A 27481-nucleotide genomic window follows, 5' to 3' on the forward strand; every position below is an offset into this window, starting at 1 on the left:
AAAACTCCCAATTACACAAAAATGTGAAACGGAGAGTTGCGGAAGCGTACACATTATTTCTTTATTGCTCTAAACTGTACTTAATTATGTACAAAACAACAAAATTACACAAAAACTGTTCTTTCTATTGTCAGATAAGTTATTCATCTTATTATTGTTGTTATTTTCTTCTTCTTCTTCTTCTTCTTATTGTTATTATTAATATTGGCAGTGGCTGTAGTTGTATAAACTTGTTGATAAACACAACTTTCATACAGCAGATGCTGTTAATTTCGCATTCCCAAATTTATTTCAGTCTAAAAATATGTGTTCACCCAGAATGTATACTCATGAGCCGCCGCTGTTTAGATACATGTGATGATGAAGTACTTAGCCTACAAATTATTTTGTTTGAGTAGACTCTGGTTCTTATGATAAACCGTTCTATAAAAAATATACGTTTTCTACTAATCTACCCTCATTAATGTGTGTTATTCGTAGTAAGGTAACTGTACTCAATGTGGCCTGTGACTCAATATAGCCTAATGTCTTTGTCTTGGTAACTATTACAGGAATCCGACAGAAGGCACCTTTAGAGCATTTGGCAATCTACGTAAACTATCTCCGCTTCTCACAGGGAGCGCTGTGACTATCAGGCGTTGTTTGCCATCCAGTCATTATTTTGTGCAGGCAAGCCTTTTGCGTTACAGTTTCTCTACAAACCTCATACTGTGTCTGTTACTTTATGCAACTGTCCTGTAGAGCGAGGTGGCGCAGTGGTTAGCACACTGGACTCGCATTCGGGAGGACGACGGTTCAATCCCGTCTCCAGCCATCCTGATTTAGGTTATCCGTAATTTCCCTAAATCGTTTCAGGCAAATGCCGGGATGGTTCCTTTGAAAGGGCACGGCCGATTTCCTTCCCCATCCTTCCCTAACCCGAGATTGCGCTCCGTCTCTAATGACCTCGTTGTCGACGGGACGTTAAACACCACTAACCTAACTGCCCTGTAAGGCCTTTTTGTTACAGGAAATATGAGTTCTTCTCGGAAGTCTTATGTTAATAACCTCGACCATTTCTGCTATATACGTGGTAAATATTGCCAAGAAAAGCGAAAATTGAACACTGTAGGAGGAAGCGCTGACCGCCGAAAATGAACCTGACTGTAGGAAAATATAACATCGTTTATGAATCGCCACTACATATTAAACTTGGGTTTATGAAACAGTTTGTTAAAGCCTTGGATAGGAATGGCGATTGCTTCAAATATATTTGTCAGTCATTTTCTGGTCACAATATGGAAAAGTTAAAAGCAGGTATTTTTGATGGACCACAAATCTATACTCTTTTTAACAACGATGATTTCACAAACCACATGGCTCAAGTAGAATTGGGAGCATGGACCAGCTTTGTATCAGTTCTTAAAAATTTTTGGGGGAAGAATATTCTGGAATAGTAGACAAAGTGCTCCAGGATTTCCAATACGTAGGAGCTAAAATGAGTGTCAAATTGCACTTTTTGGACATTCATTTAGACAAATTTCCTGACAACTTGTGCGATTACAGCGAAGAGCAAGGGGAACAGTTCCACCAGGACATCAAGATTATGGAGGAAAGATAACAAGGCCGTTGGAATCGCCACACGTCAGACTACTGCTGGAACTTGCAGAGAAGCTGTCCAGATCAAAAACACCGAAAAAATCCCATACAAAACGTTTTTCTTAATTCTTATACGTTTTTGTTATTACGATTAATTTTATAATTTTTTGTATCATTTATAGCACTTTGTTTGCTTGAAATCATCTGATAACTTTAAAATAAAGGTTTTAAAAATATTCTCCTCTTTCTTTGTAATTTAATTTCCAGTATAAATAGATAGACTTTATCTCACGTAGCTCCCGTCTGGGGCTATACAGCTTCTACACGACTGCGCCGCCTGCAGATCATACAGAACAAAGTGCTACGAATCATTAGCAACGCTCCACGCTACACACGCACCGTGGATCTTCACCATGAATACCGCCTTGATACCCTCAAGGAAGTATTCAAAAAACACACACGACTATACAGGAACTCGAGACACTCGAACAATCCTTTCATCCTCACCCTGGGAAACTACGATCACAACCACAGGTGGACGCACAAGCGGCCAAGGACACTGCCAGCCAGGGCATAGCCACCTATGGTAAACTAACATACGCAAACAAGCGACAAACACCGGCAAGCCCCTACGTATCAGCAATACTGACTGGTAATTACCAGCTGCTATTGCAGCCGACCAACAGGCCACAGCAGGGACACCGACGAGCTCGCCCACTGACGCACAAACAAACCGCCAACATTACCTTACACTGTGCATCCGATATGTGACCTATCGGACACCAAAACGATAATAAACCTAACTGTTGCAGGTTGCTGACGCTGAACGAGGACTCTACACCGGCACCCAGCGCCAGCCTCCGAGCAACACAACCGCACAACGTCAAAGGTATCGACATGCATGATAGCCACTACTAACAAAGCCTACCCTGGCACGACCTATCGCAGGCAGCAAGACATCCGCTACTGCTCTTACCACCCGACCTAAATATCGCAGCCGGCCGAAGTGGCCGTGCGGTTAAAGGCGCTGCAGTCTGGAACCGCAAGACCGCTACGGTCGCAGGTTCGAATCCTGCCTCGGGCATGGATGTTTGTGATGTCCTTAGGTTAGTTAGGTTTAACTAGTTCTAAGTTCTAGGGGACTAATGACCTCAGCTGTTGAGTCCCATAGTGCTCAGAGCCATTTGAACCTAAATATCGCAGATGTTTTTTTTCCCTTGGCTCTTGCCTTGGCACTTTTTTTCCTCTGACCTTCAAACGGCTACCCTTCGTTCGACTTCGACCCAATGTATCTCCAGATGAGCGCGCATTAATGGTTAACCTTAACCAGACGTACGCAAACATTGCAGTACCCACATCCTGCGACACCTCTCTTTAGTGAATACTAACCTTTATGCAGAGATCGCAGTAGAGCTATTGTGTTGGCCATCAGGCCGGTGTAGGCGTGGAGGGGCTCCACCTGTATTTTTTTTAAAAAATAATCAAAAAGTAGAGTCAGTTCAACAAAAATATTATTATTTTCGTATTTATGAGACCAAATTGGTTTATAAATCGCATGCCCCAGAATCCGTGTCACCCTGTGTTGTAAATGATGCTTGACACCACGAGAACTTGGCACTGAACACAAGCGCACCCTATCCTCCCTATCTGACTGCTTGTCCTGTGAACTATAAATTTTCGGTACAGTTGAGTTCCTGCCACATGTTGCAGCTGGCGCCATTGCTTGTTCATGCATTCCTGAAGCGCCAAGGGGCATGGGTGTCTGCTAATTGCAGCCCTACGCCGAGGTGAGGTGTGACCATGTGTGACAATGGGGCTTGCGTCGCACCTGAAACAGCATCAACTTAGAACCAGCGCCGGGGGCCGTAGACATTTGTGGACAAGATTCTGTGTACAGCGCCAGGGCAAGCACGGCGCGTCTGCCGGTTTTATTTACTTCCCCTGTGGGTGGGAGTTGGCCAGTGATAGCTGCCCCATGTAGATGAAAGATGGGGCGGCCGCTGTCTTCAATAGTGGGAGCCGCAGAACCGCGTGCAGTGTCAAGTGGGTCAGAAACAAGTCAACACAGCTAGCCACTTCCTAAGACGGCAGCTGGCTTGATGAGGTGAAGGAGAAAGTGCGTGCAGCAGTAGTCCGAGCTCTCGATTGCTTGCTGTCAACGTGGGGCATTGAGTCCGGTCTGGAGGAGTGGTCGACGGTTATCTTTGCGCATCTAGAGAGGATACTGCGCCTAGAATGCAAGTTGTGTTATCTGCAGTTTGTTTTGCCCAGGATGGTTAATGGAAATTGTGTTGATCGTGATCAGCTGCAAACTTCTGTAGTTCAGACGACTTGTCTGGTTTGTACTGCACAAGTTGTCACATTGTCGCTACTCAGAGGTAGCTGCAGGGCGTACTATATTAAAGCTGAGAACCTGTGTTTTATCGTTTGTAGGGTTCAGGTGTTCAGTGAATTTGTAGTAAATTGAACTTCAGTAAAACCGCAAACATTTTCATTCACGACCGGTTTTACTGCGCTAATGCAACATCTTCAGGTGTCACACAGATTAGTGCACAGAAACGCTCCCAATGTTCGTAGTCACAGAATCCAACAACATGAGGAGGGAAAGTGGTCAACAAATAATAACCAGCAGAGCATTAGGGCGAATAGTGCAGGGGATGAGGCACAAAAACTAACCACAATCGAGAGTGAAAAAAATGTTCAAATGTGTGTGAAATCTTATGGGACTTAACTGCTAAGGTCATCAGTCCCTAAGCTTACACACTACCTAACCTAAATTATCCTAAGGACAAACACACACACCCGCGCCCGAGGGAGGACTCGAACCTCCGCCGGGACCAGCCGCACAATCGAGAGTGAACTTCAGATAATAGGACACCCCATTTATAGTGGCAAACCTTGCAGTTGGTTGTCGTGAGGGTAGACCTCTACCCTATTACTGTTGACCACTTCCTCTCTTCATGTGGTTGGATTCTGTAACTACGAACGTTGGGGGCGTCTCCGTGCGCTAATCCATATGACACTAATGAGCACCTGAAGATGCTGCTTTAACGCAGCGAAACCGGTCGTGAATAAATCATCAACTAACAGCTGTTTGCGGTTTTAATCAAGTACAATTTACCATGAATTACAACGATTGTGGCTCCCCATATTATAAACACGGTCTCAGGTTCGAATCCTGCCTCGGGCATGGATGTGTGTGATGTTCTTAGGTTAGTTAGGTTTAAGTAGTTCTAAGTTCTAGGGGACTGATGACCGCAGTAGTTAAGTCCCATAGTGCCCAGAGCCATTTGAACCATATTAGAAAGTTGTATGTTCAGCAAATTTGTATGATTTGTTCTTACGACTGGCTTTTCCTGGTTTCCTCTTTTCATTTATAGCGGCTGAGGTCAGCAGCTGGTAACATGGATAGGTGTGTTCTAATATTGTATTTTGTTCTCTTGTAACTGATTGTATAGTATTAGTTAAGGTGTCGGCTTTTGATGGGTTGAGTTTTAGAATATTGCGTGCTGGGCCAAGATTTGATTATTGCTTATCTTTTTGTCATTGTTTTACTGCTGTCTGTTATTGATGGTGTATTGTTGGTGTCCCTTTCATTATAAAGTTGAAGAAATGCGAACTGGACAGTTATTTTCCTGTGTGTTCTAATGTGTTGGATATTAAGCTTTGCGCTTTGGTAGTTTTCCTTACGTAACGTTATGCATGCACCCAGAGCTACTGAGTCTCATTAATGGTCATTTTTAATAATTGTTAAGGATTTGGCCTGCATCTGTACAACCCCCAGCCATTTTCCACTCCCACCGTTTCCTACGCCACGCGCTTAACATTAGTTTTCTGTCGCTTCGAAAATCCTGAGTGCACAATATATCGCAGTTATAGTGTTGAACTTGGGCTCTTTCCATTGTTATCACTTAATACTGCTCTTCCTGTTCACCAACATTCATATCTTCGATTAGTCAGTGTTCATAGTCATTGACTGACTATAACGTGCAAATAAACTACTGGCCATTAAAATTGCTACACCACGAAGATGACGTGCTACAGACGCGAAATTTAAAAGACAGGAATAAGTTGCTGTGATATGCAAATGATTGGCTTTTCAGAGCATTCACACAAGGTTGGCGCCGCTGGCGACACCTACAACGTGCTGATAGGAGGAAAGTTTCCAACCGATTTCTCATACACAAACAGCAGTTGACTGGCGTTGCCTGGTGAAACGTTATTGTGATGTTTCGTGTAAGGAGGAGAAATGCGTACCATCACGTTTCCGACTTTGATAAAGGTCGGATTGTAGACTACCGCGATTGCGGTTTATCGTATCGCGACATTGCTGCTCGCGTTGGTCGAGATCCAACGACTGTTAGCAGAATATGCAATCCGTGGGTTCAGGAGGGTAATACGGAACGCCGTGCTGGACCTCAACGGCCTCGTATCACTAGCAGTGGAGATGACAGACATCTTATCCGCTTGGCTGTAACGGATCGTGCAGCCACGTCTCGATCCCTGAGCCAACAGATGGCGACGTTTGCAAGACACCAACCATCTGCATGAACAGTTCGACGACGTTTGCACCAGCATGGACTATCAGCCCGGAGACCATCGCTGCGGTTACCGTTGACGCTGCATCATAGACAGGAGCGCCTGCGATGGTGTACTCAACGACGAACCTGGGTGCACGAATGGCAAAACGTCATTCTTTCGGATCAATCCAGGTTCTGTTTACAGCATCATGATGGTAGCATCCGTGTTTGGAGACATCGCGGTGAACGCACATTGGAAGCGTGTATTCGTCATCGCCATACTGGCGTATCACCCGGCGTGATGGTATGGGATTCCATTGGTTACACGTCTCGGTCGCCTCTTGTTCGCATTGACGGCACTTTGAACAGTGGACGTTACATTTCAGATGTGTTACGACCCGTGGCTCTACACTTCATTCGATCCCTGCGAAACCCTACATTTCAGCAGGATAATGCACGACCATATGTTGTAGGTCCTGTACGGGCCTTTCTGGATACAGAAAATGTTCGACTGCTGCCCTGGCCAGCACATTCTCCACATGTCTCACCAATTGAAAACGTCTGGGCAATGGTGGCCTAGCAACTGGCTCGTCACAATACGCCAGTCACTACTCTTGATGAACTGTGGTATCGTGTTGAAGCTGCATGGGCAGCTGTACCTGTACACACAACCCAAGCTCTGTTTGACTCAATGCCCAGGCGTATGAAGGCCGTTATTACGGCCAGAGGTGGTTGTTCTCGGTACTGATTTCTCAGGATCTATGCACCCAAATTGCGTGTAAATGTAAGCACATGTGAGTGTAAGATCGACCAGATCTTTCCGAGGCCGCACAATATGGGATCACCTTCATTGTGCGCCATTTGTTAACGGAAGCGGTGTGCAGGCGAGGTTTAACGCTACTATCGCGGAAACACGCTGTAGAAGTGAACCGTCAGATAATGTCTGCAGCTTTTGGTCAAAGTTCACAGACGATGCATTCATGTATTGGGAAGTCACAGCAGTATAAAGCTGTTGGAAAATGCAGGAAGACGTGCAGATAATCAACGACTGGTGGAAACTCCTGTTGTACGACATACATACATTGCCGAGCAGCGCCGATATCGATCGCAAGTCAATCAACGCAATAAGTAAAAACACTAAATTATGTAAGGATATTAGTCCAGAGCGATAGAAATACGACTGAAATCTAATTTTCAGGACGGCACAGTTGCTGCGCCTTGGTTCAGCAGAAGGGACCTAAGGAAAGGTAACACACCATGAAACAGGACGGTCACAAACTCTCATCCATATTGTTCTTGGGCCTTCTTCTTTTTACTAGGTTGAATTAGCAGAAGCGAGATAGACAGGTAGGTAGACATATGAGAGAGAGAGAGAGAGAGAGAGTGAGAGAGAGAGAGAGAGAGAGAAAGAGAGAGAGGTGTAACACCCACGAGATAAATTTTAGCTACAGTGCGACGAAAGGAAGTTATGCCTCTAACAGTTATAAACATTATCTATTCGATATATGAAAAAACGGTGAAAACGGTGATAAATATTAATTATTTATATAATATTTTATGGTAAATTCCTTTTATGATCTGCGTTTGTCTTCCTTTATTTTTATCTTTTGTTGGTTGGCTTTTGTAGGTTGCGGACGCAAGACGCATACCAAACTGAGGTCTGTTAAGAAATTATAATTATTTGTTAATTATTACTTGAGAATAGAGTGCATTATTATTATAAATATGAGTGAATAATTATTTCTCACTTTAATTCCTCTCTCAATAAGCATTATCTGTGTTAATTATTTCTTTCCGCTGCAAGGAGCGCAGCCATTGATGATAGTGATTTGTATCGTGTTTTTATCTGTTTTCCTTACGAAAAAATCAACGGTTTGATTGATGAGAATTAGTCTAAATAGTGCACAATACGAAATTAAAGTTTAATAAGCATTTCAAATACTTATCCTATTTGCTCTAACAATAGAAAGTCTCTATCAATTGTCTGCTGCCATCTTAACAATTATGTTAGCGGCAAATTCAAATTACGCAACTCTGCAGACATAAATGCCGAAGGTAATAAAAATGTGAAAAAATAAATGTGCACCGGTGGTCCCGAACTCATTTTAATGAAAATAATTCGAATCAGATTGGTTCTTTAAAAACAGTGCTCGTAGCATTATCCATATAACAAACTTTTCTTGCTGATGTATGGAGCCGAAATTAATTACGCACGAGTTGCGAAGAATATTGTGTCAGGTAACATACGTCAGTGTTGTGCGCGGCTGATATTCGGTGGTTTAAATGATCATTTTGCTGAAGATAACTGTTTCCATCATAATAAATAGTTGTATAGAATCTGTTGTATGAACTGTGATTTAGTGACACTTACACAACTTACAGACAACACTTTAACACAACGTTAACTTGGATTTCTTTAGCAACTTGACCAAATCTTTAGCCGGGAGAAAAAATTATTTAGTAATTACTCAATGTAATAAAATAAGATTACCATTTTCATTTACAAATTAGTTAAATACCAAACCACTGATTAACACAGCGAACGCCACAGAGAGAGAGAGAGAGAGAGAGAGAGAGAGAGAGGGGGGGGGGCAGAGAGAGCGATTGAGAGAGAGAAATTAAATAAGCGGAGGACTCGTCAAGAGTTTACTTATCGAAAACGAGAGCGTCAAACAAGTAAACAACTTGAAAAGTTTTAAAATCCTGAGAGCGGGCGTTTCAGGACGAGTCAAGAAAGTTGCCACTTCACCCCGTTATCCGATGGTATAATGCAATTCATCCTGCCGCGCATACCAATGGCTGCAGAAGAAAAGGTGTGAAATAGAACAGCTTGGTTGACGTAAGAGTTGTGTGTGTGTTTTTCATTCTTTTTGTTCCTATCGTGCTTTGCCGTACTTGCGCTTAGCTTGAAAAGTATTGGCTGTTTAACACGTTGATTACACAAATCCCTGATGCAATGACGTCTTTCGTTGAGCGTGAAGCGCAAACTACTCGAAACAAAAGACTGTGAGTTTAGCGCAGGCTAAGTCCGGCGCGTTTGCGCTGAGTCGACGCGGAAGTGGACTGATAAGGCTGTGATAAGAGGCCTGAGTGAGGTACGCATGCGTGAGCAGGCTGATACGTCCTTCAGGAGTGCAGGACAAAAGCACTCACCTCCTCGTGTTATTTGCTTAGTGAGTGTAATAACGCTGAAAACTAATTTGTCGGGCTCACGTAACACTATTCTATTTACAGACTGTTTACACTCAATTTGCATATCTCACTTCAGACGTTAGCGGATGCAAGTGTCGAACTCTCGTGTACAAAACGGCTTCAAACGTCTGAGTATCTTGCAAATGAGTTAATGTGTATAATGTTTGACAACCTTAACAGAGAGGAAAAGTTTAGAATGTTCAGAAAAGATTTGAAATTATATGTAAAGTTTGTTGGAAGTCGCAAAGTGTTGTTCTGACTCTCAAACAATGGATGAGTACACTCTAGAAGATTTGCGCTCCTCTTTAAGAAAAGCTAGTTTATAACGTAATATCTCCTGAACTGTGTAGCGTACAAAGATATAATTTGTCAGGTACATTCAGTGGTCTATGTGGATATTGTCTGAAAATTATATTGCGAACTGCTTTAGTAGTAAGCAGTAATAAATACAAATGTCAAGCCTGACACTGTAGTTTTACTGTATCCACAGCGAAAACGTAGTAAGTGTTTAACTTTTTTTGCTTTCATTATTTTGTAAGGGGTGTTTCAGTTCTCAGATACGGAGTCCGGGTAATTTGCGCGCCATAAGTGCGCTGCCTGAAGGCTAATTTCGTAACGTTTTTCTCTTAATAAACACAAATTTACGCATAACAGAGACTTTCGTCATCAACAATATATTCTCCTCTTCACAACAATCTACCACACTACCAAAGCTGGGGTAACTTTTCGATTCCGCGACTGTAGAAATCACGTGGTTTTGAAGTGAAGAACTTGTCGAAGCCGGCCGCGGTGGCCGTGCGGTACTAGCCGCTGCAGTCCGGAACCGCGGGACTGCTACGGTCGGCCGGCCGGAGTGGCCGCGCGGTTAATGGCGCTACAATCTGGAACCGCACGACCGCTACGGTCGCAGGTTCGAATCCTGCCTCGGGCATGGATGTGTGTGATGTCCTTAGGTTAGTTAGGTTTAAGTAGTTCTAAGTTCTAGGGGACTTATGACCACAGCAGTTGAGTCCCATAGTGCTCAGAGCCATTTGAACCATTTTTTTGCTACAGTCGCAGGTTCGAATCCTGCCTCGGGCATGGATGTGTGTGATGTCCTTAGGTTAGTTAGGTTTAAGTAGTTATAAGTTCTAGGGGACTGATGACCTAAGATGTTAAGTCCCATAGCGCTCAGAGCCATTTTTGTTAAGAGATTTGTTTTTGGCCCCATACTTCCTAGACTTTTTTCTAGTTTTCGTCCATACTTTCTTTTTCTGAGTCATCAGTCTTTTGACTGGTTTGATGCGGCCCCCACTGACTCCTCTTTTGTGACAAATTTTCCATCTCAGAGTAGCAGTTGCAACCTACCTCCTAAATTATTTGCTGGATGTATTCCAATATCTGTCTTTCCCTACAGTTTTTACCATGTACAGCTGCCTCTAGGACCATGGAAGTTAATCCCTGACGTCTTAATACAGGTCCTACCATCCCGTCCCTTGTTCTTGTCAGTTTTTTTTCCATCTATTTCTTTCCTCGACGATTCTGCGGTGAATCTCCCCATTCCTTACCTTACCAGTTCACTTAACTTTCAAAATTCTTCCGCAGCACCATATTTCAAATGCTTCGATTCTCCTCTGTTCTGGTTTTCCCAAAGTCCATGTTTCATTAATGTGCAATGCTGTGCTCCAAACGTACATTCTTAGAAATGTCTTCCGCGAATTAAGGCCAATTTTTGACACTAGTAGACTTCTCGTGGCAAGGAATGCCCTTTTTCCCAGTGCTACTCTGCTTTTTTATGTCCTCCTTGCTCCGTCCATCATGGGTCACTTTTCTGCCTAGATAGCAGAATTCCTTTCTTTGCCTACTTCGTGAGCCCCAGTTCTAACGTTTCTCACTGTTCTTATTTCTGCTACTCCTCATTACTTTCGTTTCTCTTCTCTTTACTCTCAATTCATATTCTGTATTCATTATATTGTTCTTTCCATTCAACAGATCCTGTAATTCTTCATTCTCACTGAGAACAGCAATGACATCAGCAACTCTTACAATTGACGTCCTTTTACCTTCAGTTTTAGTCTTTTTTTTGTTTCCGTTACTGCTTCTTCGATATGCAGATTGAAAAATAGAGACGAAAGTCTGCATGCCTGTCTTAAACCCTTTTTAATCCAAGCACTTCGTTCTTGGTATTCTAGTCTTACTGTTCGCTCTTGGTTCTTGTAACATACTATATATTACCCGTCTTTCACTATAGCTTACCCCCATTTTTCTCAGAATTTAGAACATCTTGCGACATTTTACACTGCCGAACGCTTTTCGCCGGTCGACAGATCCTATGAACCAGCCTTGATTTCCTTCAGTCTCCGCCCCATTATCAACCACAAGGTCAGTACTGCCTGACTGGTGACTTTAACTTCACTAAAGTCAATGTGGTTGTCATCTAACAGAGCCTCAATTTTCTTTTGCAGTCTACTGTATATTTTTCTTGTCAGCAACATGGATGCATGAGCTGTGCGGTAGTTCTCGCGCTTTTCTGCTGTTTCAATCTTCGGAATTGTGTGTATGATGTTTTCGAATGTCCGATGGTGTATCGCCGGACTCATACATTCTACATACCAAGCCTGAACAGCTGTTTTGTTGTCACTTTCCGCAATGATTTTAGAAATTCCGATGAAATATTATCTGCTGGCTTACTTGATCTTGTTCAAAGCTCTGTTAAGTTCTGATTCTAATACTTCCTCTCACTCTTCCCTGTCGATTCCTGTTTCTTCTTCCAGCACATCATCAAACATGTCGTACCGGTCATAGAGGCCTTCAATGTACTCTTTACACCTGTCCGCTCTCTTCACTGCATTTAATAGAGCAATTCCCACTGCACTCTTAACATTAGTGCCCTTTCTTTTAACTTCACCGGAGGTTGTTTTGACTTTTCTGTATGTTGAGTCAGACCTTCTGACAATCATTTCCTTTTTCGATTTCTACACAATTTTCATGCAGCCATTTCGCCTTAGTTTCCCTGCTCTTTCTATTCATTATTTCCATATTAACACCTTTGAATGCTTGTCAGAGAAGTTGTGGAGCAGTCTCTGTACATCACATACGAACATTTCCTTTAGAAATTATAGGTGCCGTAAAATACTTCGACCCGGCACGGTCATCAACACACGTTACAGTATACTGAAACGTTAAGTTCGTTCGATTATGCTATCTACGACCGAATGACGCTCCATTCACTATCGCCTGACAACTTCATGTCGATACCTTTCAGCGATTTCCTTATCTCACGGAAAACATGACGCTTGTGATACCATACGTGTGGGAGTTCGGGTACTACACGCGTGGTTTTATCTGCAGAGAACTTGGAGCACATTTCTACCACACCCCGTTCGGGCGCGTCAGACATACGCAATTCTCAAGAATACTGCTTGTTCAAGATTACAGCAAGCACTACATCTGTCACGAATGTTTTATTGCAGATTTATGTCCGTAAACATTCTACGTAGGCCAGACTGATCGGTCGCCAGTCTTTACTGTGGTTGTGACGTGGTGTGTTTCTTTGATATCGTCATTTGACAGGCGCTATTGAAGTGGAGCGTCTTTAATAAAATCAGTTTTGATTGGCGCTTCTGTTTAAAACGGAGTTGTTAAGACGCACTGTTATAGGTTGTGCCAGTGGTTCGAAGTAAAAAATACCTTCCGAATATGCCTCTTTTACAGTCAGTTGAGCACTTATGAAAAGAGTTAACATATAAAACAGCTCAAGACAGATGCTGTCTAGAAAGATACATTAGTTGTCACTGTTATCTATCTAGTGACAGTATCGTGGTGCCAACTTCCAACATGTACCGAGCGGGGTGGCGCAGTGGTTAGACACTGGACTCGCATTCGGGAGGACGACGGTTCAATCGCGCGTCCGACCATCCTGATTTAGGTTTTCCGTGATTTCCCTAAATCACTCCAGGCAAATGCCGGGATGGTTCCTCTGAAATGGCACGGCTGACTTTCTTCCCAATCCTTCCCTAATCCAATGAGACCGATAACCACGCTGTCTGGTCTCCTTCCCCAAACCAACCAACCAACCAACCAACTTCCAACATGACAATGCTCGACCACACATGGCACGTGTCTCTATGAACTGTCACCGCGATGTTGAGATACTCTCATGGCCAGAAAGACGCCCCAGTTGTATCCCTGATAGAACATTTCTGGGACCTTCTGGAACGTCAGCCATGTCCAGTGTTAGTATCCAGAATATAAAGGACCAGTTATTAACAATTGCGGACCAGCTTCCCTCAGGAGAGAATACAACGAGTTTGTGCCACCTTTCCTAACCGAATCAGTGCATCCATCCAAGTCAGACGGGTCGCACCGTCCTACTGATAAGTGGGCTCTTACTGCCACGCACTTTGCAAATTTGACTCAAAACTGTAATCACTGTAGTAACATAACATACCTTCTCAACCTGTGGTGTTTCATCTTCCCCTTCTGTGTGCTTCACTCGTTTTGTCAGGTAGTATATTTAGCTCTATTGCTACGTTCAACTTCATAGCTACTACCCATTTTTCCATGCGTGAGTTACATTGTTTTAATCTCGCTATAACTGGTTTTCAAGTCGCTTTCCAAAACATGTTCTATTCACATCCTGGATTCACTGTTGAGGCTCATCTGCACTAAGTGCATTAAGTACAATATTATTAGAAAAAAAACACGTCACGGTGTAGATATAATCCATTAATCAGTATTATTTCTCCGTTTCTCAGTTTGCGAATGTGTAGAATTCATCTCAGACTTATGAGAATAGTTTTAGGAAGATGGAATCCCTTTATGTATTCCTCTGTTGATTCTAAATTTATGGGTATCTTGATCGAGTTAAAAAAAACCGTAGCATTAAACTATTTTTATCCCTGACTGTACTAACATACATTGAATCGATGCCTAGTTTCTCAGTGTCTGTTAGGATAGATTTTGTTGAAAGTAATTCGAAAGCTTTCAGAAAATCTGTCGAGACAAAGTAATACTTCATATTCTTTGTTCAATTATATAACTTCGTTTCCGATTTGCAAATTCTCCACTTGTAGAACCAGCTTGGTCCTTTTCGTGATTAAAATCAATTTTTTTTTTCTGCGCAGTTTGTGATAATTTTAATGAGCATTTCGTACATTACGGAGAGGAGGCTGATAGGTCTTTTTAACGTCTTGTCTGACTCTATTCTTTTGAAATTGAACAGTTATAGTACTGTTCCAATTTTGTGGTACTATTTTCCTTTGCAGACCTTTTGTCAATAATTTTACAAGTTCCCCTCGCAGCACTTTTCCTCCAACTTAAAAAATTTACTTTAAAACGTTTTCCAAAGATGCCGTTTTCTTGATACCTGGACTGGCTTTGTGGACTGTACGTGATTCCAGTCAATCTCTTGATCTATATAAAAACTGAAATATATCTTGGAGTGCGTATCTTCCCCGATGTGTTAGTTACCGTACCGTCTGCTGTCATGACTGGTCAAATGTGGTGTCTACCAATATGTATGCTTCCTTTTTGTTACACATTTCACTTCCACGTAAGACTGCACTAAAAAGAATATCCGAGAAACAACTTCGTAAATTTATGTTCGATATTAACATGTTTCTTTTTGTGCTATCGTCACTCCATGTTTTATCAAATATTTACTTCTGCAATGTTGTAATGATGGAAATTAAGAACAACAGACAGACGAATTACCCTGCAATCAGCCAGGGCAAACTCACATTACAGCAATGTTGAGTAACACTTGAAATGAAAACTGGAAGGTAAAGCCACTGTGCAGAAGCAATAGTGGTCCAATAACAGATCTTTTGATATTATCGGTACTGTGCCACAAAGACATTCAAAACAACACGATACACTTAAAAACCAGGAGTAGGAGTATCGTCCATTGCTACGATCTGCTTGGACAACAACAATATGCAGGACTAATGGTCCAAAGAGAGATATTTCTGGTCCTCACGAAAATTCAAGGTTCATACCGTATGGCAAACTACGGATCTGTCTTTCTCGGTAGATATAGCAGTAATACATTTCATATGAAATGTATTCATCTGAAAGCTGAACGTTGAACTACAGTGAAGTAGTAATGGTGGTCCTCGGACAGACCTCTGTGGTACTGCAGGCACTATGCCGTAAGGATATTAAAAATAACACAGTCCACATAAAAACTTGTAACACAAGAACTGTCCATAGGTAGCTCCTGCTTGCAACGTAACAATACACAGCAGTATTTGTCAAAAGATAAATTCCGGGGTTACGATAGTGTGTGGCTTATGCAGTATGATTGATGACTGTACCAGTAAGACAGGGTTGCAGCCTTTCCCCGATGTTATTTAATCTGTATATTGAGCAAGCAGTAAAGGAAACAAAAGAAAAATTCGGAGTAGGTATTAAAATTCATGGAGAAGAAGTAAAAACTTTGAGGTTCGCCGATGACATTGTAATTCTGTCAGAGACAGCAAAAGACTTGGAAGAGCAGTTGAACGGAATGGACAGTGTCTTGAAAGGAGGATATAAGATGAACATAAACAAAAGCAAAACGAGGATAATGGAAAGTAGTCAAATTAAGTCGGGTGATGCTGAGGGAATTAGATTAGGAAATGAAACACTTAAAGTAGTAAAGGAGTTTTGCTATTTAGGGAGTAAAATAACCAATGATGGTCGAAGTAGAGAGGATATAAAATGTAGACTGGCAATGGCATGGAAAGCGTTTCTGAAGAAGAGAAATTTGTTAACATCGAGTATAGATTTAAGTGTCAGGAAGTCGTTTCTGAAAGTATTTATATGGAGTGTAGCCATGTATGTAAGTGAAACATGGACGATAACTAGTTTGGACAAGAAGAGAATAGAAGCTTTCGAAATGTGGTGCTACAGAAGAATGCTGAAGGTAAGGTGGGTAGATCACGTAACTAATGAGGAGGTATTGAATAGGAATGGGGAGAAGAGACGTTTGTGGCACAACTTGACTAGAAGAAGGGATCGGTTGATAGGACATGTTTTGAGGCATCGAGGGATCACAAATTTAGCATTGGAGGGCACCGTGGAGGGTAAAAATCGTAGAGGGAGACCAAGAGATGAATACACTAAGCAGATTCAGAAGGATGTAGGTTGCAGTAGGTACTGGGAGATGAAGAAGCTTGCACAGGATAGAGTAGCATGGAGAGCTGCATCAAACCAGTCTCAGGACTGAAGACCACAACAACAACAACCAGTAAGATGTTTCCCAGGAGCTAGTGTGCACATAACCAAACTTCAGTTACAGTACAGTAGCAATAGCTCTCCAAGGAGGTCTGTTTGTGGTACTGCCAGCACTGTACCAAACAACTGGAACAGGACAAACTTCTGCTCCTGTTTTCTCCTAAGATAATAACAATAAGCAGTAATAAGCATGCTAGTACAACGTGCTGAAGCAGTTACGACAATGCGAAGCTGTGAAACTGTTTCTGGTGTGCACATAGCCCAACACCTGGAAACTGGACGTTAGAGCTACATTGCAGTAGCAACAATGGCCCTAGAACGTATCTCAATGGTACTGTTCGCATTATGCCACAAATATTTTCCAAAAGCACACAGACGACTTAAAATCCTGGAGCCTGACAACTGCCAGTTGGCATGGCCTGCTTGATTCGTAACAATAAGCGGTGATAGTGGTCCAAACATGAATCCCTGTGGTGCTCACAACAATGTACGATTAATACCACATAGGAAATTACGAAATTGTCTTACTGTAGCAGTAATACATTTCTTACGAGCTGGTACGCACGTCGTCCAGCTCCTGCAAGCTGGATGGTTTATACATAATGCGGTAGCGACAGTGGTCCCAGAACGGATATTTGTGGTGCTGTCGGCACTGTGCGATAGGGACGTTATAGGTAACTCAATCTGTCTGAAATCCTGTAATACAATAACTTCTCACTGCTGCCCTTTGTGCGGATCGTAACAATAAACAGCAATGGTGGTGCTAATACAGATCCTTGTGGTACTATTGACAGCACACAGTTCATGCCATGTCCAAGAATGAAAAACTATCTTACTCAGTGGCAGTAGCAGTGAGATGCATCATACAATAGGTATGTGAGTCCCTGTCGCTCATAGCTGCTCATGAGGAGTGCCGTGTGCTAATAGATCGTAACAGCAAGCGGCAGTCATGATCCTTAGGCGAATTCGCGTGGAACTTACGGCAATGCACTGTTCATGTAATATTAGAAATTACCAAACTGTCTTACCTGGTGACTGTAGCATTAAGATATTTTATACAAACTGGTATACACGTTACCCAACTATGCAAACTCAATGGCTGAGTTACGGTGCAGTAGCAAACGTGGCCGTAGAACGGATATTTGTAGCACTATCGGCACTATATTACAACAATATTGAAAATAATTACGGTCTACCTGAAATCCTGTAATAAAACAAGCTCCCACTGCTATCGCTTGCTTGAATTGTAGAAATAAACAGTAATAGTGGTCCTGAGACACATCCTTGTGGTATTCTTGACACCACACAGTTCATTCCACGTACAAAAATGCGAAACTATGTTACTCAGTGACAGCAGTGGTGAGATGCATCATACAAAAGCGTCTGCGAGACACTGCCGCCAGCAGATGCTCATATAAGTAACTTGTGTAATCAGATCGTGACAATAAGCAGCAACAGTGCTCCTAGGACAAATTCCTGTGGTGCTCACGACAATGCAGGTTTCATGACACTTGACGAACTATGAAATTTACTAGGTGACTGTAGCAATAAGACATTTCGTATGAAATGTTACGCTCGCCGCCCAACTCTTGAAAGCTTGGTGATAGAGCTACAGCTCAGTAGCGACAGTGGTCCTAGAACGAGTATTTGTAGCAATGTGTTCAGGCAACTGTGGACAACAAAGGTCCTGAAAAATCCCAGCACAGGGATCGAAACGTCGATTTCGTAGAAGAAATATGACGCAGCCTAACAATCCAAAATATGTCCCCTTCATTTGTAGCACTGTCATACTATAACGTAAGAATATTAAAAATAGTACAGTCCACATTAAATCCTGACGCCTGCTCGAATGGTAACATGAGCAGCAATAAGTTGTCCTAAGGCACATCCTCGTGGTACTCTTGACAGTCCACGGTTCATGCCATGAGCGACAATGCAGAACTGTCGTTTTCAACGACAGTAATAGCGAGACGCATCACACCAAAGATGGTGCACATCACTGTCGCCATCTGGGGTGAGTCGTGTCATTAGATCGAAACAATAAGCAACAACAGTGGTCCTAAGACGACTTCATGTAGCACTCACGACGACTTCCATATGGGGAGCTATGAAACTGTCTTCGGCGACTGTTGCACTAAGGCCGGCCGCTGTGGCCGAGCGGTTCTAGGCACTTCAGTCCGGAACCGCACAGCTGCTACGGTCGCAGGTTCGAATCCTGCCTCGGGCATGGATGTGTAAGATGTCCTTGGGTTAGTTAGGTTTAAGTAGATCTAAGTCTAGGGGACTGATGACCTCAGATGGTAAGTCCCATAGTGCTTAGAGCCGTTAGAACCATTTTTTGTTGCACTAAGACGTTTTGTAGGAACTGGTGTGCACCTTTCCCAACTCCTGCAAGCTGGGTGGTAGATCCACAGTGCAGTAGCAACAGTGGTTCAAATATTTATGGTAGTGTCGGGACTATACCATAAGATTATTCAAAATAACACAGTCGATCTAAACCCTGTAATAAAACAACCCACCATTGCTGTGGTCCCCTCGGATCGCAACAATAGGCAGCAATAATGGTCCTAAGACACATTCTTGTGGTACTGTTGACGGTGCAAGGTTCATTCCATGTGCGAAAACACGAACTATCTTGCTCTGCGACAACAGTAATGATCTGCATCACACAAAAGCGTGTGCACATCACTGTTTCGTTAGGAGATCATTTGGAGTATCTTGTGCATCAGATCGTAAAACAAGTAACAGTAGTGACCCTAAGATGAATTCCTGTTGTGGTCACGACAATGCACGGTTCATGCCTTATGGGAAGCTATAAAACTGCCTTACTCGCTGACTGTAGCTCTAATGTAGGACGTTTCGTAGGAACTGGTGTGCACATCGCTCAACTCCTTATGGCTGGGTAGTTGAACTGCAGTGCAGAAGCGGTCCAAATATTTGTGCTACTTTTGGAACTATGCGTTAGGATATTCAAAATAACACAGTCCAACTGAAATCCTGCAATCAAACGACCTCCCAAAACTTCTGTCTGTTTGGATCGTAACAATATGCAGCAGTAGTGGTCCTAAGATACATCGTTGTGGTGCTGTTGACAATGCTCGGTTCAGACCATGTGCAAAAATGCGAACTATCTTACTGAGCGACAGTAGAAATGAGACGCACCATAGTAAAGCGTGTGCACATCATTGTCATCATTGGTAGCTCAGTTGGAGTGCCTTGTATCATTAGATCGTAATAATAAGAAAAAAAGTGATTCTTCGACGAATCGACAGGAAGTGCAAAATGGCTAAGCAGGGATGGCTAATGTAAGCATGTAGAGGCTTATCTCACTAGGGGTAAGATAGATACTGCCTAAGGGAAAATTAAAGAGATCTTTGGCGAAAAGAGAACCACTTGTATGAACATCAAGAGCTCAGATAGAAACCCAGTTCTAAGCAAAGAAGGGAAAGCAGAAAGGTGGAAGGAGTATATAGAGGGTTTATACAAAGGCGATGCACTTGAGGACAATATTATGGAAACGGAAGAGGATTTAGATGAAGATGCAATGGGAGATACGATACTGCGTGAAGAGTTTGACAGAGCACTGAAAGACCTGAGTCGAAACAAGGTCCCGGGAGTAGACAGCATTCCATTAGAACTACTGAAAGCCTTGGGAGAGCCAGTCCTGACAAAACTCTACCATCTGGTGAGCAAGATGTATGAGACAGGCGAAATTCCCTCAGACTTCAAGAAGAATATAATAATTCCAATCCCAAAGAAAGCAGGTGTTGACAGATGTGAAAATTACCGAACTATCAGTTTAATAAGTCACAGCTGCAAAATACTAACGCGAATTCTTTACAGACGAATGGAAAAACTTATAGAAGCCGACCTTGGGGAAGATCAGTTTGGATTCCGTAGAAATATTGGAACACGTGTGGAAATACTGACCCTACGACTTATCTTAGAAGAAAAATTAAGGAAAGTGAAATTACATTTCTAGCATTTGTAGACTTAGAGAAAGCTTTTTGACAATGTTGACTGGAATGCTCTCTTTGAAATCCTGAAGGTGGCAGGGGTAAAATACAGGGAGCGAAAGGCTATTTACAATTTGTACAGAAACCAGATGGCAATTATGAGTCGAGGGGCATGAAAAAGAAGCAGTGGTTGGGAAGGGAGTGAGACAGGGTTGTAGCCTATCCCCAATGTTATTCAGTCTGTATATTGAGCAAGCAGTAAAGTAAACAAAAGAAAAATTCGGATTAGGTATTAAAATCCATGGAGAAGAAATAAAAACTTTGAGGTTCGCCGATGACATTGTAATTCTGTCAGAGACAGCAAAGGACTTGGAAGAGGAGTTGAATGGAATGGACAGTGTCTTGAAATGAAGATATAAGATGAACATCAAGAACAGCAAAACGAGCATAATGGAATGTAGTCGAATTAAGTTGGGTGATACTGAGGGAATTAGATTAGGAAATGAGACACTTAAAGTAGTAAAGGAGTTTTGCTATTTGGGGAGCAAAATAACTGATGATGGTCGAAGTAGAGAAGATATAAAATGTAGACTGGCAATGGCAAGGAAAGCGTTTCTGAAGAAGAGAAATTTGTTGACGTCGAGTCTAGATTTAAGTGTCAGGAAGTCGTTTCTGGAAGTATTTGTATGGAGTGTAGCCATGTATGGAAGTGAAACATGGACAATAAATAGTTTGGACAAGTAGAGAATAGAAGGTTTCGAAATGTGGTGCTACAGAGGAATGCTGAAGATAAGTTGGGTAGATCACGTAACTAATGAGGAGGTATTGAATAGAATTGGAGAGAAGAGGAGTTTGTCGCACAACTTGGCTAGGACATGTTCTGAGGCATCAAGGGATCATCAGTTTAGTATTGGAGGACAGTGTGGAGGGTAAAAATCATAGAGGGAGACCAAGCGATGAACACACAAAGTAGATTCAGAAGGATGTAGGTTGGATTAGGTACTGGGAGATGAAGAGGCTTGCACAGGATAGAGTAGCATGGAGAGCTGCTTCAAACCAGTCTCAGGACTGTAGACCACAACAACAACAGACGAATTCCTGTCGTGCTCACGACAATACACCTTTGGTGCCATATCGGAAGGTATTGAAACTGCCTAATTAGTTGACTATAGTACTAAGGCATTTCGTGGGGTGTGTACCTCGCCTAGCTCCTGCTTGGGTGGTAGAGTTACGTTTCAGTAGCTACAGTGGTCCAAAAATTTGTGGTGTACTCGGTTTGCCATAAGGTGATACAAAATAGCGTATTCCACGTGAAATCCTGTAATAAAACAACTTTCTATTGCTGTCGTCTGTTCGGATCGTAACAATAGTCAGTAATGATGGTCGTAGGATTGACCCCTGCGGTAGTGGCGGTGCCATATGCTGTGTTGGTCACGAGCGGCCGGCTCACCTGGAGTGCCTGGTGTCGGGGTTGGGGCTGGGCCCCCTGGCCGCGCTGCCTCCAGGGGCGCCCCCAGCCCCCGCGACGCCGCCCGCCGCCGCCGCCAGCTGCGCCTCGCTGTAAGACTTGAAGGTGACGAGGCGCCGCCCCGTCCCGGCCTCGGACGCTAGCGACGACACGGAGAAGAGCGACAGGTCCGTGGTGACGGACTCGTGCGACGGCGAGCGCAGCATCTTCCACTGGGCCGCGCGCGCGACAGCTGCCGGTTTGTTGACGTCTGCGACGGCTCTCCGCGCCCGCGCCCGAACACTGTGCACTCGCGACTCGACTGCAGCTGGGGCAGACGCGGCCGCGCCCCGAACGCGCCAGTCACGTGGGCCGCGCCGCGGGCTCGAGTGCAGCGCATCCGAGCCCCTCCCCTCGCTGCCCCTCCCCCCACTCTGCCCCTTCCAGGCCGACAGAACCCGTTGCTTACTTTCTGCTACGGTCGATAGCCGCCGCGCCGGGCTATACTGCACGGAGACTGCGCGACCGTGGCGCTGCCGCGCCGCGCGGAGCGGCCCGGAACCTCCCTGTACTCCTGTTTACGGTACCCATCCACAAGCAGGCACACCGAGTGGGGCGGCGCAAGTGCTCACACATTGTGTTCCTCACTACCCTTGGTCTCGCCAAGTTTGTTTGATTTCCATTAGCCACACGCATCAAGGCAGTGAAGCTTTCCATCCGCTGCAAGCAAAATCAGGGCTAAAACCGAAACCAGCATTTTAGCTCTGAATAATCCTTATGTTTCGGTATTTGTTTAGTCTATCTTATGACAGGTTTTTTCTTTCTAGTTTTTTACTAATAACCGGGTAAGAAAAGCAGCATGGCAATTTACTGTAGCAAAAGTACTACAATTTTTGGTTTTATATACCACTTTCTTTTAAAGAAATGAGTAATGATTATTCGTAAAATTACCATTGATTTGCCGCGCGGGATTAGCCGAGCGGTCTTAGGCGCTGCAGTCATGGACTGTGCGGATGGTGCCGGCGGAGATTCGAGTCCTCCCTCGGGCATGGGTGTGTGTGTCCTTAGGATAATTTAGGTTAAGTCGTGTGTAAGCTTAGGGACTGATGACCTTAGCAGTTAAGTCCCATAAGATTTCAGACACATTTGAACATTTTTGAACCATTGATTTGAAATATTGGATCGTCATAGAAACTGGGAAAAGCAATCAGCACTATATTAATAACAACACCTATAGTTAGAAACTAGCAACATGAATTAAGATCTTCGTACATCCATAGTTGAAATGGAGGACAGTGGGACGTCAGCTGGTAGAAATTTATATTAAAAATGAAGAAATTCCTCCAGCTGTATTTAAGGTGTCGATTTTATTTTGGCGACTACTTCCAACGTTGTAACAACGTCATCTTCAGGCCCATACACTTGTTGACGTCAGCTGCGTGCGGCTGATACCTTCAGCACGGAGCACGTCCGTATCTCACCACTGACTTCTAGTATCAGCCGCACGCAGTTGACGTCAACAAGTGTATGGGCCTGAAGATGACATTGTTATAACGTTGAAACTAGTTGCCAAAATAAAATCGACACCTTAAATACAGCTGGAGGAATTTCCTCATATTTATTATAAACATGAATTAAAGGTCGGTATAGAATTGTAGAGACAGTACTGTACCTGGTGCTGTATGGATTGGCCTATTAGGGGGTACGCATGTAAGACATGTTCCTATCTAGTCTATACAGGACGCTACCCTAGTTAGGAAGTATTTTACGAAGTGCGGTAGCAGTGACGTTGAATACTCCAGTTACTGTAAAAGATATGCGGTATCATACAAGGAGAAAACATCCACCTGTTTCCTTGGAAATAAGCGTAAATTTGATTGACATCTCATCTACATCTACATCTGCATGGATACTCTGCAAATCATATTTAAGTGCCAGGCAGAGGGTTCATTGAACCACCTTCACAATTCTCTATTATTCCAATCCCGTATAGCGCGCGGAAAGAATGAACACCTACATCTTGCCGTACGAGCTCTGATTTCCCTTATTTTATCGTGGTGATCGTTCCGCCCTATGTGGGTCGGTGTCAACAAAATATTTTCGCATACGGAGGAGAAAGTTGGCGATTGGAATTTCGTGAGAAGATTCCGTCGCAACGAAAAACGCCTTTCTTTTAACGATTTCCAACCCAAATCCTGTATAATTTCTGTGACACTCTTTCCCATATTTCGCGATAATACAAAACGTGCTGCCTTTTTTGAACTTTATCGATGTACTCAGTCAGTCCTATCTGGTAAGGATCCCACACCGCGCAACAATATTCTGAAGGAGGACGGACAAGCGTAGTGTAGGCAGTTCCCTTAGTAGGTCTGTTACATTTTCCAAGTGTCCTGGCAATAAATCGCAGTCTTTGGTTAGACTTCCCCACAACATTTTCTGTGTGTTCCTTCCAATTTAAGTTGTTCGCAATTGTAATACTTAGATATTTAGTTGAATTTACGGCTTTTAGATTATACCGATTTATCATGTAACGGAAGTTTAACGAGTTCCTTTTAACACTCATATGGACGACTTCACACTTTTCGTTATTTAAAGTCAACTGCGACTTTTCGCACCATTCCGATATTTCTTCTAAATCGTTTTGCAGTTTGTTTTCATCTTCTGATGACTTTATTAGTCGATAAACGACAGCGTCATCTGCGAACAACCGAAGATGGCTGCTCAGATTGTCTCCCAAATCGTTTATATAGATAACGAACAGCAAAGGGCCTATAACACTACCTTGGGGAACGTCAGAAATCACTTGTGTTTTACTCGATGACTTTCCGTCAATTACTACGAACTGTGACCTCTCTGACAGGAAATCGCGAATCCAGTCACATAACTGAGACGATATTCCATAAACACGCAATTTTACTACGAGCCACTTGTGTGGTACAGTGTCAAAGGCCTTCCGGAAATCCAGGAATACGGAATCGATCTGAAATCCCTTGTCAACAGCACTGAGCACTTCATGTGAATAAAGAGCTAGTTGTGTTTCACAGGAACGACGTTTTCTAAACCCATGTTGACTGTGTGTCAATACCTACAATTTTATTGACGTGCTGTAAACTTGAGATGACTTAATTTTGTGGTTGCTTCAGGGTGAAAAATTGATACCGGCCAAAAGTGACGATACAGGGAAGTCGTTAACGTGTGACCTTTCCCTCTTGCAGTCGCTGCGACCTTCTTCACGTTCGCGACCGTTCCTGGAGAAAATGGGATCTATTTCTGCTGCAGTCTCAAACCAATACCGATCGTGACCTCCTGCTCCTTCACTTTGATTATAATGTTTCAATCTTTGTTCGAGGTCTACTTTTATTGCTGGACGTAATAGCAATAAAAAACCGAAAATCGGTTTTGACATAACCCTGTAATTCTGAGCATTTTTAACAGTCAGGTTAAGCAGGAGACGAAAAGAATCAGTGTAACCGTAAACCGGTTGTTTCAGCTATAACCGCTAATCCTAAGCAAAATTCGCGACTTTTCAAGATAATCGCAAACGAAAAGGCGTTTAACGAAATCCTCGTAGTTCGGAACATGGAAAGCAATTTAATGCAATTATTAGTAATGTAACTTAAAATAATCCTTATTAATTAGGAAGAATTTGAAACGAGATGATCTAACGAAGCGAAAACCGAGGTGAATGTTTCTTATTTTTTGTTTTATCCATCGGATATGGTTGGTGAGAGTGTTCGACAATAAAAGAAATGATTTTGTTTGTTGTAAAAGAACGACTGCTGCTTCCAGTCACAAATATCCTTTATTTACTTCCTGAACGTCGTGTTTTGTGAAGTAATTCCTATTACCAAGTGTATTATTGGTCTATAATGATTTTTTCAGACGTAATGTTCGCGATGTGTGAGAGGCTGCTGGTGTGTTTAGTATTTTTCGTCGTCCTCTTATGCATACACTCTCAGACATTATACGTCACTTACACAGATGACAGCTCACATTAAAAGTTATGTTTCCGTATTGCAAGTGTCTGACAGCTGTCGAAGTTATTTTATAATAAACAAAATCTTTGCTTTCCCATTTCTTTTCTTTCAGCAGCTGTATCTGGTGGGTACAATAAAGAAATAAAAAGAATTGACCTCCGTATATTTTTCTTTAGTTATTTTCAATTCAAATTATTTCTAATTAATGATTATTTTGTATATTTGTTGTTAAGTTATGCTGCATAAATTGCTCTCATATGTACCGCATTATTACAGTTAAGAATAAGAAAGACCCATTATATTGTAGAAAATAATTAATTGAATGTATTGTACGACCTGCCTTAAACCCACAGGAGGCCAGGTTCTCTAAAAACAATAAACAAATACAGAAAAACAACCTATATTGCTGTTAAATTTTACGAGTTTAATATTCATGTCTTCTTTCTAAACCATCAATTTATTTTCGCCAATTTAGTTGGACTTTTCGACATACGAGTATACTGATTTACTTTTGAATATATCGTGGGAGCAGACAGTGATCAATGTTATTACAATTAGTTACTATTAAAATCAGTCTTTATCACAAATTTATTTATTCTGGCAACCGGTTTCGACCACGCCTGTTACGGCAAGAAAGGAAGAATGAATTGATTGTTGGTGTTAATAACGATCATCCTCCTTCACCTCCTCTGCATTACTGCAGATGACGTGTCGCTGAGCACATTTGTTCTGTGCATGCAGTACACGCGAGGCACCTAGTTGTTTCCACTGCACTGTGTGGAATACCAAGGTTCTGTTACAGTTCACTAACCTGCTGTCTTCAAGTTGATGTCCCCACCGCAGAAAACAGCACGCAGGTCGTAGGTTCTGTATCTTGAGGCAGAGGTCCTGTTCTGAAACAATGTATCACTTCTTTGGGATGCCACTCGCGTATTTTAATATAGCCACACGAGAAGACTACATGATCTTAATACAACACCTTATGATACAGCAAAGTACATGATCAAACACAATATTTACGAAAATGTATCTTTACACTATTTGTGGCACGTGTCTGTGCCTCATGACTACCGGAGTGAATCTTTTAATACTGAATACTGGCAAACACATCCTGCGACAGGCAACATGTCTGTTCTTCTCGACTGCCTAATGCAGAGTGACGAACAGGAACTTAAATAAATATTGGAAACACATCCTACGACAGACAACATGTCTCTTCTTCTCGGCTGCTATAACGACTCCTTTTCTTACTAGGCTAATTACTGTTTAGCTCTACAGGGCCATTATACTGAAATGTTTCCCCACACCACCTAGTATTGTCTTTCTGTTTGTGTGAGTAACTGATACTGTTGTTCTTGTGTAACTATGAATTGTGCCTGACTGGTAATCAAGTGACTCTGCTTTGTTTCCAAACTCTGGAATTTTTCAGTAATCTTATCATTTATTTCTTTTAGTTTATTAGATTGCTCCTGAGCCAAATTAAATTGCGCACTCTCCAATGCCTGGAATCTACGATTCATGTCGTTTGCAAACGTGGATTGTGACGCTGCAAGATTAGATTCCGTGGTTTCCAATGCCTGGAATCTACGATTCATGTCATTTGCAAACGTGGAT

At 42.6% G+C, this 27481-nt stretch overlaps 1 protein-coding gene across 1 annotated transcript in view; it reads right to left on the reverse strand.

Annotated features, from left to right (window-relative positions):
- The window catches only part of LOC126416896 (uncharacterized), a 306208-nt gene extending 284010 nt beyond the window's left edge, over positions 1-22198 (reverse strand). The window contains exon 1 of the mRNA XM_050084780.1: positions 21894-22198. Within this exon, the coding sequence (XP_049940737.1) occupies positions 21894-22117 (224 nt within the window). The 5' untranslated portion in view covers positions 22118-22198. The remainder of the gene's footprint in view (positions 1-21893) is intronic.
- Positions 22199-27481: the final 5283 nt, after the last annotated feature.

This window comes from Schistocerca serialis, chromosome 8 (genome assembly GCF_023864345.2).
Source record: "Schistocerca serialis cubense isolate TAMUIC-IGC-003099 chromosome 8, iqSchSeri2.2, whole genome shotgun sequence".
Taxonomy (NCBI): domain Eukaryota; kingdom Metazoa; phylum Arthropoda; class Insecta; order Orthoptera; family Acrididae; genus Schistocerca; species Schistocerca serialis.